Source organism: Haemaphysalis longicornis, unplaced genomic scaffold, assembly GCF_048455015.1.
Source record: "Haemaphysalis longicornis isolate Haplotype H1 unplaced genomic scaffold, Haemaphysalis longicornis Haplotype H1 scaffold_3, whole genome shotgun sequence".
Lineage (NCBI taxonomy): Eukaryota > Metazoa > Arthropoda > Arachnida > Ixodida > Ixodidae > Haemaphysalis > Haemaphysalis longicornis.
Genome location: NW_027526335.1, coordinates 88377146 through 88394287, shown reverse-complemented (window position 1 = coordinate 88394287; position 17142 = coordinate 88377146). Strand labels below are relative to the sequence as shown.

At 50.3% G+C, this 17142-nt stretch overlaps 1 protein-coding gene across 1 annotated transcript; it reads left to right on the top strand.

Annotated features, from left to right (window-relative positions):
• Window positions 1-8945: 8945 nt before the first annotated feature.
• On the top strand, window positions 8946-16806 carry LOC144175319 (hsp70-binding protein 1-like). The gene is made up of 3 exons (XM_077704401.1): window positions 8946-9218; window positions 11550-11833; window positions 15968-16806. Exons 1-3 carry the CDS (start codon window positions 8946-8948, stop codon window positions 16314-16316), a joined length of 906 nt encoding a protein of 301 aa, XP_077560527.1. The 3' UTR covers window positions 16317-16806.
• Window positions 16807-17142: the final 336 nt, after the last annotated feature.

Here is a 17142-nt window from a genome sequence, read left to right as displayed (position 1 = left end):
CTCAGAACTGTTTACCAAGTACTTGGCCTCGCCTAGTATCTGCTAAGTCTTGAGGCTATTGAGTAAACGAAAATACAACAACCAGTACTGAGCCTCAACAGCACTCGCGATTAATAGGTCATCAAATTGAAAAATTCGAGAAAGAAAAGTGTAAAAAATTGCGCGACAATCCACCCTGTCAAGGTGGTTGGAAAGCGAAGCTGTAAACGACATCCATAACGATTACCCATGCAGCGTTCACTCGAATTCACACACGTGGCTCCACAAAGAGTGAAACCAGAGACAAGTGAAATTCACTGAACCACAACCTTTATTACTTCAAAGAGATATTGTTTGCTGAGGTTAAATCAATCCTAGATTCATGAACGGTGGTTGGTTGAATTGTATTGCGAAGCACATGAGTGAAAACTTTTTTTATAAAATTAAAGGAAGCTCAAACCGGGGGTTAGACGATCTTACTTCTCCGCCTCTGCCGCCGCCGATGCAGGCGACAAGATCAGCGGCAGAGACGGAGAAGAAGTGCAATGCCATGCGTTGGCGTGAACTTCTTTTAATTTTTATAACTTCTATATGCGCAGAGCACCCACACGGCCGCTACACGTGCCGTGGGTGGAGCGCACAGCGGCGTGAGAGGTCGCGTGACTCTATCACGTCACATTCAGCGAGAACGCAGGGGGTAAACCCGCAGATGTGCTCGGTGAGTGCACCGACTGTCTACCCCTGTCTCCGCGTGGGCTCGTAGCTCACTCGGTAAGACAACGGGCTCTCGCTCTGTTTCTCTATTTGTTCCAGGTTCGATTTCGGGTAGTGCCAGTAACTTGTTCCTTTATTTGTTCGCGGGAGTTTTCTGTTGACACCGACGGTCACGACGGAACCCTTGGGGGTAGAGGCAAAAAGATTCGCTTTAAAAACTGTGTGGCGCACGATGTCGCGGGTTCGATTCCCGGCCGCGGCGGCCGCTTTTCTGATGGAGGCGAAAAGCAAAAACGCTCGTGTGTACGAGATTTCGGCGCACGTTAAAGATCCCCAGGTGGTAAAAATTAATCCGGAGCCCTCCACTACGGCGCGCCTCATCGCCTGCGTTGCGTCGGTGCGTTAAACCCCCACAATCAATCAAATCAATTAAAAACTGTGTGGCAACAGTAAGTTGTCGACGGACCCTTCCTGGCTAGAGCAACTCTTCGATACGCGAAGAGGAACTTGAAGAACTAAACTAGCAATGACCCTGATATTTGGCATGACAGTATGACGCCTGCGATTTGACTGACCAATGAGCGTAAAGGAACGTTCATATGACATCCCTTGTTGTCTCCCGCGCATCCTCTATCCCTCCAGTTATCTTCGTGATGTTCTTTTCCCCGGGGCTTCTCCTCCAAGCTGCAGTAGCGCTGAGGATCTCACCCCGGGTATCTTCAACCGACAAACTCAGCCTCCGATCAAAAACTGTACATTTATTTACAGCCCAGCGGGCGACTAAGAAATAGTACTCGCGCGGAGCCCGAAGACGACGGGCCAAGCTCTCCTGCGCCTGGACAGCGTCTCCCTTGTCTCATCTTCGCTTCCTCCTGCCGCTGAGGGCCGGGGAAGAAGGAAAAGCCAGTCGTCTTCGTCGGTGGCCATCCCATGTGGTGACGGTTAGGACGACCGGTGCGAGCAGTGCGGCCTTTGTCGGAACGCGCGGTGTTCGAAAGCGCCGCGCAACACGTGCTTTCCATTACCGCGCTGCTCGCCCCCGGGCCCGCGCCAGTTCGTGCGTCGAAGCGCCCGACACCTCCTCTCTCAGTTGAAGTGCTCATTCAGGTTGCGGGCTACTCGGGGGGATTGGCTGAAGGTGAAGGGGTCAGGCATCACCACCACGACCCCGCCGTCGTCATGACTGAACTCCTTGAGAACGTTCAGGTTAAATGTTTAGAACTGGGAGGAGGAGGTGGAAGCCCTTTAATGAATCGGCTAAATAAGCCAGAACAGCCACCCGACTTGCTACGCCATTGGAGGTGAAAGTGTCATGACAAATTCGCTGACACACATAAATAAATACACAAACGGGTGCACACGCGACACACACCGACAAAATCAGGTGAAACACTCGTATGATCAAGAATTCACAATGTTCTGTCGAGTACAGTGTCAAGAACAACGTTAACACTGCTTTTATTGCGCTACGTGCCGTTCCTGAAGTTAATCATGGGCCAAGAAGTTCCCGCAAGAAGATCTTGGCGAATGGAAGCAAAAAAAAAAATTGTGTAAAGCCAATACCCCAGCCGTTGGTGAAAATTCATTCTCATAATGTAGGTACCCCGGCTAATGAGATCAAAAATGTGGGCGTATGATTGAAAGGCCTTGCCCGCGGGCAAGCCAATTTGCAGTTCAAAAGTTTTGAAGCTGTTTTATCTTTTTGTTCCTTCTTTTAAAATTATGACACTGCCCTATGAGCCAGCGTTTGTAGTCGGGTGGTCGGCTTGGATACAGTCACACGCTGTTTAGCTGTTGCTGCCTGGAACATTGGACACCATGAAGATTGCGAATATCTGGGGTCCAAAGGAACTCAGCCGCAACACCAGTGCGGGTTGCGAGCTCTGTGCATGTGCATCTAACCAGCGCATGTCTGTGCGTATAGGTGAGCGCAGCTGTACCAATAAAAATACTGAAAAGAGAATAAGTGCGGCTCGCACGGTAAGAATAACCCGTCATGTAGCTGTGCGATAATGGCTCGCTATCATAAACACCAGTACGCTTCCTTGTTAGGTCATTAGCCGTTGTCATCCGTTATCGGCAGTGGAGCAACATGTACGAGTTCGTAGAAGCGAGCAGAAACCGGCAATACATGATAATTAAATTTTAATGTTTTCAAATTTGCCGCCTGTAATATACTGAGCCACTTCTTTCTTTTCCGCCAGCTCCAATCATCATTTGTTGGCTTACTAAATGCTCAGATTTACTTTCTCTACTTTGTATACTTTACCTGCTTGCCTGGTGAAGATTGGCGAATATCATGGTCGTACTGTTTAACCGTAGATGGAACAATCGTTAACTCATTTGCTTCAGTTGTACGCAATCAGACGTAGCTGTTGTTGTTATTTTGACGTGATGTTCAATACTATCACGTTTCTCCGATTCGAATGGCCTGCGACACCGTCGCTGAAACTTTGCATTTACAGATATGGGTACACTTTTTAACCGCATAAAAACTATAGCGACGTCCTTTTGTCTAGCTGCATTCACGAGCCTGTCTACTCTGAGTGTGCCGATGGCAAGTACGAATAGGGTGATTAGGCCCCTGTTTGTGGGTGATCGATGTGAGGTGGAGCAATTGCTGCACTGTCGCACTGTAAACGAGGCTGCGGAGGCCTTTGATGCCTTCCTCACTGCTCACTGCGGACCCTTTTACAGAATCAAACCTTTGCAGCCGACAATATTTCTGCTGAAAGGAGACAACTACCACGCGGCACTCTCAGAAATGAAGACATGGGGCAGCGAATCCCTCTCCTATTTCTGCCGCTCATTTGCTAGTTCGACATTGACCCTTATCGAGCGCAGTTCGAATGCCTTACTTGAATTTAGCAAAAAAATGCGGTTGGATACGGCAGCAAAATTTAGGCATCGCAACCAAGTTTTAGGTCGTTAATGTAGTAGGGAGTACTTAGAAAAGTCGCCACACTCGCTGATAAATGGTGCACTTTGGGAATCCGAACCGTAAATTGCCAGTTTGGTGTGCAAACGTTGAAACTGGGCGCAGTCGCAACGTTGAGCGTTCTACTTCTAGTTCCTGAATGAAAGGTATTTATAAGAAGTTACACAGATAAACGAAAATCTATTACAATCGAATCAAATAATTTTATCCAAATTGTCATTACGCATTACCTAGTCATTCAACGCTACGTTTCCTGAAGGATATTTGCACATCTACGTCTACTGCACTTTCGCTTTCTTGTTTATTCATACTTCTCAACACGAAGGTGTTTTATTCAGCGATTAACGAAGATTTCACGTTCGTCATATCCGTCAGGGAAGTGACGCCAGTACAACGAAGCAATCAGCCTATAAATGGTGCACCCCTGCACACAGTGTCTTCTTGCGGGGAAACGACCTTTAGTAGTAAAGAGTGCGTTATACTCAGGGTTGTTTGTTTTCGGGTTTTATATTTTAACACGAAAGTGTTTTATGCCGGGATACACCCTGGCGTCATATTGTTCAGGGAAATGACTCCAGTACACCTTTTCCGAAGTGACCCTAGCAGGACGTCACTCGCAAAGCACACCCACAAGCACCCACACCTACACCCACACCCACAAGGTGGAATCCTATTTCCAGTACTACAGTGGCGAAAGCCCCTAACTTGGATCTTTCCAGCAGTTCTCGCTGACTGGAGAGGTTCGAGCTGGACAGTTCCGCTTCCCAGGACTCTATTGATGTGTCGTAGTTATTCTGGTGCCATATGGTCGGGCAGTTCCATACAGTGTGGAAGAGGTCTGCCTTCTGATGGCATTTATGGCATTCTTCGCTGCCCTTATCTGGAAACATAAGTGCTAATCTGGACTTATGTGAGTAGGTATTGGTCTGGATTTTCCTATGATTTCTGGCATTCTCCGCGTTTAGTAGAAGGTGAGGTGTCGGCATTGTTTTTCTGGTTAGTAGGCATAACCTCCATACAGTACGGCCACCGACCGGCGTCCTCATAACCATAGAGTTTCATACTAATGCATACTAGAGGGAAATTCGTCGCTGCAGTCGCGGGCCACCGTGGGCGGCGCCATTGCCGCTAGCGACGTTCCTCGCCTACTTGGCTTAGATACCCACACGGCTTCTTGTTTGTCTTGAAACCAAAATCAACAAAAAATAGCAACATTTTTTTCTTGTTCATCGTGCACGAATCTTCTACATAATCACTGACAAATATAATCTTTCTGGAGGTTCAATTTTTTAATAACAAAACAAATTTGACAAACCTTCAGCAGTAATATTGTTGCTTTTTTGCAGTCAGAGCCAACTTTTCCGCCTGTTCATGAACCATGTCAAGGACAAGTGGAACGTGCCTGCCCGGTACATGACGGAACGCTCGCCGAAGCGCGGCTCCCGTAGACAGTGGCGCCAGATTTCCCTCTAGTGTATATTAGTATGAAACTCTATGCTCATAACCACAATCACAATACTAATCACCATTGTCATTATCCTTGTTATATCATCTTTGTCGTCGTCAACATCTTTTTCGTGGTTCTTACAGGGGTCGCCTGCGACATTTTTCAACAGCAGAGCTGCTTAAGCCTTTAGTTCCGCCGTTGAGCGTTACCTGAAAACGCACACGTATATACATCTAAAACTTACACGTATATACAGGGACACATCCTGTATATACGTATAGATATTTCTAGATGTTTCCTCACAGTTCCTTCGCCTATAGCCCCCCTGTTACCTCTCTTACCGTGCGTACCACCTCCCCAGCGGCGGCGGAGGAGGCTGCAATAGCACTTGCGTTAACGACCCGGCCTACCCCAACAATTATAATCACAGATTCGAAAACGGCCATTCAAAATTTCGCCCGTGGGTCAATTTCCCTCGTGGCATCCAAAATCCTCTCCAAAAATCCCCCGACCTCTCCGGTCGAACTCATTTGGACCCCGGCGCACACTGGTCTGGGAGGGAACGAGGCGGCCCACAATGTGGCACGAGGGCTTACTATCCGTGCCGGGGCTAGCATCACCCCCTGTTATGGTGCTCGATCCGCGAGGGACCGACTTATCACCTATCACGACATCGTCGTGCATTACCGCCTCGCCCGCCGCCATTATCCTCCCGCTCATCCAGGGCTTACCAACTATCAGGAACGCCTCTGGCGACTTTTACAAACGAATACCCTCGCTTGTCGGGCAGTACTGCATCGCATCTACCCCGCTCAGTATCCCTCACCGAACTGCCTCCTCTGTGGCGCCCCCGCCACACTTGTCCACTCCATGTGGGCATGCCCCCAAGACCCCTTCCAGTATGTAAATAGTGATGAGCAGTGGGAGCGTGCGCTGGGCAGCTCGGACCTGGACGTGCAAACACTCCTGGTCACAAGAGCTGCCACCGTCGCCGCCAGACTCCAACCGGTGGCCAAAACGCATTGCTAAACCACAAGACTCAATAAAAGTGTTTCTCTCTCTCTCTCTCCCGCATTCGCATGCCACTATGTACTTTCGGCGTTTCTATACCTTGTCAAACTTTCGCTTTGTTTACCGCGAGAGGTAGAGCAGATGTCTTGATTTCTTTTTAACGCGCTGCGCGCTAGGGGGAGGGGGTGGGGGCTGTAGCGCCGCTATCATCTTCCTCGGCGCCGCCATCATCATCGGTAACAGCTGGCTCGCGCATGAAACGCACTCGGCACCCGGCCTGGCGAGGCCCCTTGTTCGATGTTCGCAGTCCCCGCCATGGCACAGCCATCACAACGCAAATAGACGTCGGCTCGGCCATCATACCTCGTCAGACGCCTACAAGGTGTTGGTAATGGCCACGCGGGACAGTTCAGCACCATGTGTTGCAGTGTGTCTGGGGCATCTTCACAGTTGTACTAGCATTGACGCTGGTAGAGTCCCGAGTGTATCGCATGTAGTAAAGTTCCATGTTGGTACGTGTTGGTTTGTAAGCGGCGCCAGGTGGCAGATTGTTCGCGATCAAGCTTGTGATGTGGAGCACGGCATAGCTGCTGTTCTTGTTCGAGGAGGTCCTGATATGTGTCAAGTATTGCCTGTGTGCCTTGAGTTGCTGGGCCTGGAAAAGCGGTGGCAGTTAGTGCCCGGTGTATGTGCCCGCGGGCTCATACGAGCGTCTTGAAGCGGGCGGGTGCCAGCTCGACCTTCGAGAATGCTCTACCCAGTGTTCGTAGCGTGATCTGTCCCATGCTGTTCTCCTTGCCAGTTCACGTGCGTTCACGCCTAAAATGGGGAGCACAGACGCAGAGTTCGCGAAGCCAGTTGCGCCGGTTCCAGCACGTGCTACCGCGGTCCACCTTGGGAGAGATGTGAAAGATGGGAAAGATGTGATCTACCAGTCATGGGGGAAATTTCAGCGGCAGGTTCGGAAATCCATGTGAGGTGCAATAGCCGGATCTCGGACGAAGGGCTAGGGGCCACCATATCTGCGGTTTCTCCAGCCTTGGTGCGCTGAGCGAATTTTTCCTGTTTTTATTCAAATTTTCTGAGAGGAGAAGTACAAAAATATGAACGTACTATACGCTTTTGTATAGGTACTGCGAATTTAGCGGTTTCCTTTGTCAAGTTTCCTTCAACACCCAATTCTCCGAACCATCACTTTTATTATCTATCTTGGATCTTAGGAATTCACGAAGCCCGGTCAAGCCTGGCCTAAGAAGTCCATTGTTTATTTACATTTTAGGTTATAACCTTATGATTCCGTTTTCATTTTTTCTCCTTACCTCCCTTTGGTCGCTTAATTTACACGCATTGTCAACATCTAGATTTTTGGCGAATTGCTTGCGTGAATATACATACGATTTTTTGTTCTTGGCGCTGTGTCTCGAGTGCCGTCTGATGTCTCTATATGCACTCCGTTAAAGAGACGTATGGCTACATTTGTCTTGCCGAACGCCGAGTCTTGCATCACTAAGCTATCCCTTTATGTCATCTATCCTCATGAACACAAACCAATAATTTACAAAATCGAAAACCAACCTGAGTGACAAAACTTATACGTAAAAATAAAGCAATAAAAAAACAGGAAAGAACTGGCAAGCCCCGTACTCGAACTACCAGCCTTTGTATCCCGGAGCTGAGACGTAACCTCTACCCCATAATTCTACAGGAGGAAGAGGATGACAAGGAATAAACGTGTCTCTAAAGCAGTCAACCCTCTGCACCAGCAGAAGCTGGTCGCCGGGGTCCGAGCTGGACAGTGCTCTCTCTTAGTGCTAAGGGGAGGGGAAGGGCAGTGGGGATTCTTATCACAGTCTCACATGATATGGCAGAGGGCGCCCGGAGCCTCTCAGAAGCGGCATTGCGAAGAGTACAGGGTGGGGGCCAGAATGTGGGCTCTAGTGGGGTGGGGAAATACGTTTGTTTGGATGCCTCTTGTTCTTTGGTGAGGCTTTTGTTCGCAGGAGGATGTAGTGTACGTTCCAGACGGTTATGCTGGGTGATTTCGCGGAACGACAAGAGGGGGCAGACCCGCCACTGCTCGCCGAACTCCTGGCTTGCCCGGTGGGTCAGCTTTCGGGCACGCTGATTCGCTGGCCTCAAATAAAGTCTTTCTCTCTCTCTCTCTCTCTATACCATAATTCTAGACTGCAGATCTGCGCCACGCAAGCCTTAAAAACTCGTATGCCATTGGGGGAACCGTATAGCCATGCCTTTAGCGCTGAGATAGGACGCCGTCGGACGTCGTCTTAGACACCGAGTTTTTTCAAAGCGCAGCTTCCTATGCCTCACTCGTGGCGTTCGATGTCGAGCCAAAACGCACGGCAGGAAAGCCGACTTTACGCAGTGGGTTTCACAAAACGACGACGACGACGATGATGATCGAAGGCACATCAAGCGCCTCAAGAAGAAAACACTTCCCGTGGTCGAATAGAACCTGGGTCCCTCGCGTTATAAAGGCGACGTCTATCAGATCGCGCAATTCCGTCATAGTCGAAGCCGTTTGGATTTTGGACTCAGGTTGCATGAAAGAAAGCTTCGTGCTTTAACCATCGTTCTCTCAAAAAAAAAAGGGCCTTGATTTTTTCAAAGGAGCCAACCAACCTCATGCCGTAATACAGATATTATCCCCTCGCGGCGCATGTGAAGTAAGATGGCACAGAAGAAGAAAAAGAGAACACGCGGGTGAACATCACCATCATTATCATCAGCATCACCACCCCGTCCATTCTTAGCGCAACCCAGCGAACTGCGCTGTCACGACTTCACGCCATCTTGTGGAAACATATCCGCCTCCGACGCGCCGTACATCAGATTCCCATGGCACAGCCGGAGCGGGAACAGGTCGAGCGGGCGGCCGTCGCCGCCCCGCCGGCGCTGGACGCTCGCCGCATCCGGTGGCTGAGCCGCGCCATGGAGGCGCTGATGGTGGACCCGTACCAGGAGCTTCGGCGCAGCCTGAAGAACATCCGCGAGTGCCTGCAGGAGTCGAGCAACATCGCCCGCGTCCTCGTGGCCTGCCTAGTCAACGTGCAGCAGTACATCGACGTGGTGGACTACGCCAGGGACTTCGAGAAGATGGGTGGCTTCCAGGTACCGCAGCACACATGTAGGCTGCGTCTAATCTCACGGCAGCCGTGAGAATTACCTCCGGGAAATTCTCACGGCAGTTTCCATAAAAGCTGGCCGGCCTAAAATTTGCTGAATAATATTAAGTCCCACCGTAACCTAACATAACATCACCTCATCGAACCTAGCGTAACCTAAGCGAACGCGTCATAACCTACGCAAATGCAGCCCAACTGCAACAAACCTAATCTAACCCATCCCAACGACACAGAAAACAACCTATATTAAACGTAATTCAACCCATTCTCGAAGTCCGGTGCGTCGATTTCCTGATGTAGTAAAAACCAGAGTAAAAAAGTATTAACAAAATCACGATGTCCGAAAAATCCTGAAAGCTAAAAAAAAACAATAAAACATCGCAATTTCGGACTCGAACCTGAGCGTTTTCGTTTAAAACCAAGAACTACACTACAGCGCTACAGGGGCAGCTGTGAACACGGCTTTTTAGGGAACATTTATCCCCTAGAATCTCCGGGTAGCGTGCTTAGCCAGTGAGAGGCGACTGCCGTGAGAAATTTCTGACGGTAATTCTCCCGGTTTCTGGGATAACAGACACTACCATACATGTATACGCGTAACCGCGGGCTGCGCGCTTTCAAAAAAAGAAAAAAAGAAATCCAAGCTAACTCGCGGGAAGGTTATCAGCGCCCTTATCAGCGTATCATCAAATTGGCTGTGGTACATTCATTATGGCGGCTTGCTGTACGACATTCCTTGTAAGTCAGTTCGTCCCGCTAAGCGCGTTTTTAATGTTATTTGATGGATGCGGTTGCAAATCTGTAAAATGCAGTGTTTGCAGGTTCTTTAACACCACGATACGCGCATTGTCAGTTGCACGACCTTAAAGATTCTACAGTGTGTGAGAACTGCAGGTTACATTGGTGGCTGGTCGCTCGCACAAAATTAAATGTCGCGGAAACCTTGTAACACTTTTAAGGCGTTTCATTAGCTCACAAGGACCTTATCGTATACACGGGTTCATTATGGCTGCCTGCGGTATGATGCTGAAACACTTGCTTGGCAATCGCCACGGTGTGGGGTCGACGACCTGGGTAGGAGGCTTATGACAGGGACTGTGCATTTGCCCAGGTTGCAGTGCACAATTAGGTTGCCTCGTTTAACGACAAAACACTTTGCTCGGTATTCCTCTTCCGAACAATGTTTATACAAATCGGTTACATCCAATTTCTTTCCCGATCTTTGTCCTAAAAATTAATGTTCAGTCATGGATCAGTGAAATGGGAACGCAAAAATATGAACCAGAACACGCAAAATTTAAAAATGCTGTTCATTGAGGCCCAGTAATGGCACGCTATTGGTATATTCGGAAAGCCACATTTCCAAACTTTGTTTTCGTAACGAAGCCACGCGTTATCTTGACTTGCATGGAAATAAATCGCGTTATTTGTGTGTTCCGGTTCATATATTTATGTTCGCATTTAATTTGTTCGTGATTGTACATGTGGTAACAAAGTTAGACGGACGCAACTGGCCGCATCACGTGAAAAGCGTTTTTATCTCAGCCGTTGTCGCGTGCCTGCCCCCATAGGTACTAAGCAGCAGTAGTTCGGTTCATTGCATCGGTGAAAAGGAAGACTGTATGGTCGGTATTTGAATAAACACTTGATGGCACGGCCACGCGACGCTATAGGTGCTATTTCGGGCGGGAGGGGCAGAAGCGGACGGCCGCTTCTGTCTGCTTTGACCATAAATGGCTTTGCGGGACGCCATGTTGATGGGCGACAGCGGCAGCATTTGGCTTGCAGAATTAGTAGCAGAATACATCTCAGGGTGCGTTCCAATTTGCTCTTTAGACGGCTTCGTTGCCGTCTAAAGAGCAAAGACGGCTTCGTTACGGTCCGCCATGTTAAGCCCCGTTCCAATTCGAACGAAGCAGATGCTTCGACGAGACAGCATCGAAGTCAGAAACGATGCAGGCTACCTTTCTGTCTAAAGCTCTAAGCGACGGCAGCGCTAACTTTTTGTGTACTAATGTTGTGACAAATTAAATGGCTATTTTACGGAAATATTCAGCATAGCTTACTAGTGAGGAAGATACCTTTGTTTAGTTCTTTATTTACATAATGTTTGTAATAATAACGGTATAATATTTACGAAACCTGCGGCTTGCGTTACTCAACATGTCTGCTACAAAGTTGTCGTCTGCGTTGATGACCGCTGCGACGTTCCAATTATGCTTCCGTAAGACGTAACCTGTCTACCTAGCTGTCCGCGAATTGGAACGCAGCCTCGGTGTATTAGCTCCGATCGTCCGTTGCCTTCCCTTCGCCAAAGGTGTTCCCCGAGCTGCTGGACTACCCGAACCCGATGGTGCGCGTGGAGACGTGCGCGCTGATCGCCGAGCTGGTGCAAAACAATCCGCACTGCCAGCAGGCGGCCGTGCTGAGCACGAACCGGCTGCTGCGCCTGCTCGACTCGGAGACCGACGACGAAGTGCGCTGCAAGGCCCTGTACGCGCTCTCCTGCATGGTGCGCCAGAACAGGGCGGCCTACAAGAAGTTCGAGCACCTGGGCGGACCCGATGTGCTTCGCAGGACGCTCTTCGAAACCACCAACAGGTCGGTTCCTCTCCCGCGAGCAGTCACCGGGCTCCACTGACACTTAAACAGGGAGGAAAAAAAAAAAATAAAAAATAGGAGCGAGAGCTGCGTGAACCAATCACTCGCCCCTCGCCCTCAATGTGTGAGCAAGCGATAGTGGAAGTTCCAGTGCGGAGGAAATATGGTGGTATTAGCAGCACCGCACTCGCAACCATTTTCCCTCGGTCGCGCGATTCTTGCTCTCAATAAGATTCCCCAGCTTCACCTTTCAGTTGAACCTACTGGGAGGGTCCACACTCGGTGACAATTCATCCACGCAAAGAGGGGTGATTGTGGAGATAGCAAGGTCGCATGTGGCGACTGTGTGAAGAAACAAGCGGCTCGGGCGAGCAGCCGATTGCGGTCTTAGACCGATGATGTTGGTCTCACCGGTACAGCGCCGATGGTGATATATAAAGATTCAATCATAAACACGCCATGGTTCTTCTCACTTCATCCCCGTCACACATGAGGCACTGTAGCCCAATGTCCGCAGAGAGAGAGAGAGAGAGAGAGAGAGAGAGAGAGAGAGAGAGAGAGAGAGAGAGAGAGAGAGAGAGAGAGAGAGAGAGAGAGAGAGAGAGAGAGAGAGAGCACGTGGTCGGATTCCTCATTTTAGGATCCCGTTAGAGCGTGCTGCCTTCTCCGCACGTTCCACCAGCTGAAGCTGAGTTTCGCTGTTGGAGCTGGCCAGTTCTCTGTCCCACTGCTCATGAGACGGGTTGGGGATTGGGTGACCACTAGGATTTTTCTGGCAGGCCCAAACCGTGTGGTGGAGGGTACAGATCTCACCGCAGTGTGAGCAGGTGGCGCTGTAGAGAGTGGGATTGGTGGCATGAAGTTTAGATAGGTGTGGGAACGTGTTTGTAAAAAAAGCCGCCTGCATCTTCCCACGGGGGGAACTCGAGTAAATGCGTCGCATCTACTCGAGTCAAGCAAAGCGTCACGTCAAGCGAAAGCCAAGCAAAGACGCCCGTGATTGAATTCCGAACGCGCTCTCCGCCGCTTATATACGTTGAGGGGACTGCGTAAGCCGGTCCCAGTCGACGACGTTGGCGTACGTGTAAAGCGGCGTGGACTCTTGGTGTTTGAGCCAAGCGCGGATGTTGCTTCGCCGGAGAACGACACACCGGTTATATGCGCAGCGCGCCCGAAGGAGAGGAAACCGCGGAAGAGAGAGCACTGCACATGCGCCGGCCCCAGCGCGTCTGCCGCGGCTATGACGCAACGTGCCGCGGCCATGACGCAACACAATCCAACACAATCCACTTTAATCCAATCCAATCCAACTCCAATCCAATCCAAGCCAAGCCAAGCCAAGCCAAGCCAATCCAATCCAATCCAATGCCCCTCGCGAGAGAGTGCTCGAATCCAATCCAATGCCCCTCGCGAGAGAGGGTTCGCTATCGCCTCGACTCGACGCGCATGCGCAGTGAGCGTGCGGACTACGGACGCCAACGCGGGTGACATGGTGAGTTACTAAAATGCTCTGCATTTAAAGGGGTCCTGAAATACCTTCCGCCGATGCATGGATGTACATGTAACCAAATAAGACAATGTATTAGCAATCTCCTCCCGCAAGAATTTTGTTAAAGCGATGAGTATTAGCTGAGAAATCGTAAATCAAAAACCGCGCATTATCGCCGCGCCGAGTTTCCTCCTCTTTTCAACTGTTGACGGCGCGCCAGCACTCCCTCCCATGATGCTGCGCTAGTCAGCGGTGACGTACTTCCGCATTACGCTCCTCCGACTGCCGTCTGCTACGGGCAAGTTTTGTTGACACCATGAATTCCGCACTCCGCTCAAGGATGGATAAGCGAACGAAAAAATTGGCCGCGTATCTGCTCCTTTCGTTGCAAATGTCGTCAAAAGACGATAGCCTTTATCGACTTTTGCCAAGTAAATGCCTCCCTTCGCTCTACCGCTCACCTCTCATGTTGTTTCTCTTGCGTCGCGCTCCTCCCAAGGTAAAGACACCAAAGGTTTGCTTAAATCATTTTAAATTTCCCGCGTTCCACTGCTCCAAACCGGGTGTCTCGATGCGAACGCTGCCGTACGGCGAAGACGCGCGTTAATCGAGGCACCCTACTTCAACGTTTATAGAACCGCGTTTCCCTACTCCACGTGCGTTGCAAGCAGAACGTGGAAACTATCTAGTGGAACCTTGCGTAACTGTTGCCGGTTGATTTCTTAAATGGCGCCAGAAGCTATAGTGGCGCGGGCGACAGCAGGCGACGGCGGAGTGAATTCTTTTTCTGCAGTTGATGAAGTATTTAATTTCGCAAAAGTCAAGCATGTTTGAATTTTTATAAAGGAACACTGCAAATATCACTTCTGTATTGATTTGTTGTCTCATATTTGCGTAATGTCTTGTTCCTCTTCAACAATGTTGACAAGTATGAACATTACACCGGACCAAGACGGGTAGATTTAGCTATGACTATATAAGACTATTGCGCAGGCATTGTTTTGCTTTGGCCGGGTGGCTGAATCGGGTCACAGACAGACAGACGGACAGACATACAGACACACAGACATACAGACAGACCAAAATTTCTGGGTTTAAGTAGCCCAAGAAAGACTATCGTCTTTAAAAATCTGGCCGCATGTGTGCGGTGGCCTGGCCTTGCCCTTTCGCGGTGTGCGTTGCTGCAGTGCAGCACGTGACTTTTAATCGGCGGCGAACTCGCAGCCGCTCGGGGTGGATCGTGCGCTCGGTCCCTTTCATGCACCGCGCACTGTTTATCCAAAAAGCGCCGTATCAGATGTGGCCCCGCTGGTGCCGGGTCTTATTTTGCGGTGGTGGTAATTCCTGCCGGCGCCATGTGAAAAAGACATTTTAAACCGTTACAGAACCAGTTCAGCTTGGGGCGACGCGTGGTGGAGAGCGGCAACGTTGGCAAAACATGCTCCGGCGCGGCTCTGAGCTTTCTAGCGCTGGAGCGAGCGCCTTTCTTTGACGATCTCAAACATCGGTTGCCTTGGCAACAAGGCACAAACCGCCCCAGAGGTCAGTTACGCTTGTGTGATCCCGGTTCAGCTCGGGGCCCCACCTCGCGACATGTGGGCACTGCAGTCGTACCGCTCACTCACATTAGGAAGTGTGAGATGCGTTTGGCATTACAGGAGGCGATGGTGTGTGTGTTGTGGACGCCTTTGTTTCGCGATGAAATGCGACGTTGTGCTTCTGCGGGTGGATAGTGCTTCCCATGGTCTGGATTATCTTTCTCGAGCGACGTACGACTCAACCTCGCATGGGGTATGTGCAGTGTGCGTGGCTAAAAGCCATCTCGGCTTGCGCGCCAGAGTTAAGTGACTTGCTGTTCGTCCCCGCAAACCGCGCGCGAGGTGAGTGCCGAATTTACGACGGGCAGGAGGAGGCAATCCATCGTCTGTCAATCGCGGTTCAGACTTGCAACGCATGTTGTGACGTTGTGTTCGTTCGAAACGCATCTCTGGATTGTTTTGAAGTGGAAAAAAATGTATCCGTCAAACCCGGGCATTCGGCTCAGGGCGTTCTCTGCGATTGCACGAAAGAAGTGCCACGGGGCTTCAACGCTTTCTTTATGGAACGTACTCCGGTAAGAGAATATCCGTGTCGTGTTATGGCCGTGTTGCATTCAATACGAACGGTTAAGCGTTTGTTTACACTTGTTTCGTTTGTCGTAAAATGTCCAAGCACTCCGGCACTACGCTGGCAGATCAGCCGGCGAGTCGACGCTGAGCAGACGACTCATCTCTTTGCCGGAAGTGCGTGAAAAAGCCGCCCAATAGCAGGATGTCTAGCTCATGACGAACATCGGGGAATCGATGATGTAGACATGTGAAGATGGCGGCGTCCAAAAACACGAAGGAAAGGGTGAGAAAAAAGCGACAAACTTTGCAACAAAAGTGTGAGCTTTCCGCTGCTCGTAAAAGAGTAATACTTGGCCCAGATGACCTTGACGACCCAATCTAACGATTGCGCTACTTCATTTAGTGTGCTCAAAATGCCTTTCAGGGCCCCTTTAAAAGCCTGAGATGGACCATCGCCTTTCGTGCGACGGCCAAGCCGGTGACCTCCTCCTCCTCCTACTCCTCCTCCTCCTCCTGCTCTTCCTCATCCCCGCGCAGGAGGCTGAAGACCAAGGCCAGCTTCCTGCTGGCCACCCTGTGCAACCAGGAGGACGGCTTCCGCGAGGCCATGGCCACCGCCGAGTTCGCTCGCCGCGTCTCCGAGCAGTTGCCCAGCGTGGAAGGGGACTGCCGGCAGTTCTTGCTCAGTGCGCTGCTCTCGCTGGCCACGCACTGCTCGCACAAGATTCTCGCCGATCTGGCCACCAAGCAGTCCCTGGTCGACACGCTGGCCGGCTTCGTGCGCGAGCACGCCGACGTCGACCGGTACCGCGAGGAAGTGCAGTACTCGACGGAGATACTGGACCTCCTCCGCGGAAACGAAGCTCCGATAGTGGCCGCGTCCTAGTGCTCCTAACGTATTTCGAACGCCAGTAGCACAGAGACTATATCGTGATGTAAAACTCGATATGAACAAGCATTATAATGGTTACTGAGGTGCAAGTCGTGTTTAAAACGCGCGCGCGCTTCAGACTCAGGTACTGAACTTGGCTGACAGGACAACTTTCAGTTCGGGTACTCGTATACTGCTCGGAAACAGAATCGGAGCTGCTTAAAACACTTTTACACCTGTAATTTGTGTAGAGATGCCGTTAGGTTTGCGCTATCACAATGAAAACTTTGGGACCACGAGAATCTGGACTTTACCGGATTTTTCTTTTCTCTGGCGGAACGGGGATGGTAGCCTATGGGAGAGTGATTCATCCACTTCCGACTGCATTGAATATGAGAAATTTATCTAGAATTGCTACTCTCGTGCTCCGCAAACTATTGCGCATGGCTGCCAACCTACTACCAATGCAGTTAAGGCGGAGCCGGGTGATGGTAGATTCAGGACACCGAAGGAAACCCCCTTTCTCTGCTCACTATGCCCAATGCACTCAATTCTGACGCATTGGTAACTGGTCTGTGATAGTCTGGGACTGCGGAAGACAATTTGTCCCACGTGCTCATCATTGTTAATGGCCCCCGTGTGTTGACTTATCTGCCTATGATGCATAGCCTTGTCTTTCTCGATTATACCTCAAAAAGCCCGGAGAGACCAATTGATATGGACATATCTGAAGAGTACATGTTCGCGTGCCCAATTTGACGGTAACACGTAAATGGAAAATGCTCAGGATCGGTGGGGTATCGGCGGGGTACCGGTCGTGTTCTTACATTTATCTGCTTCC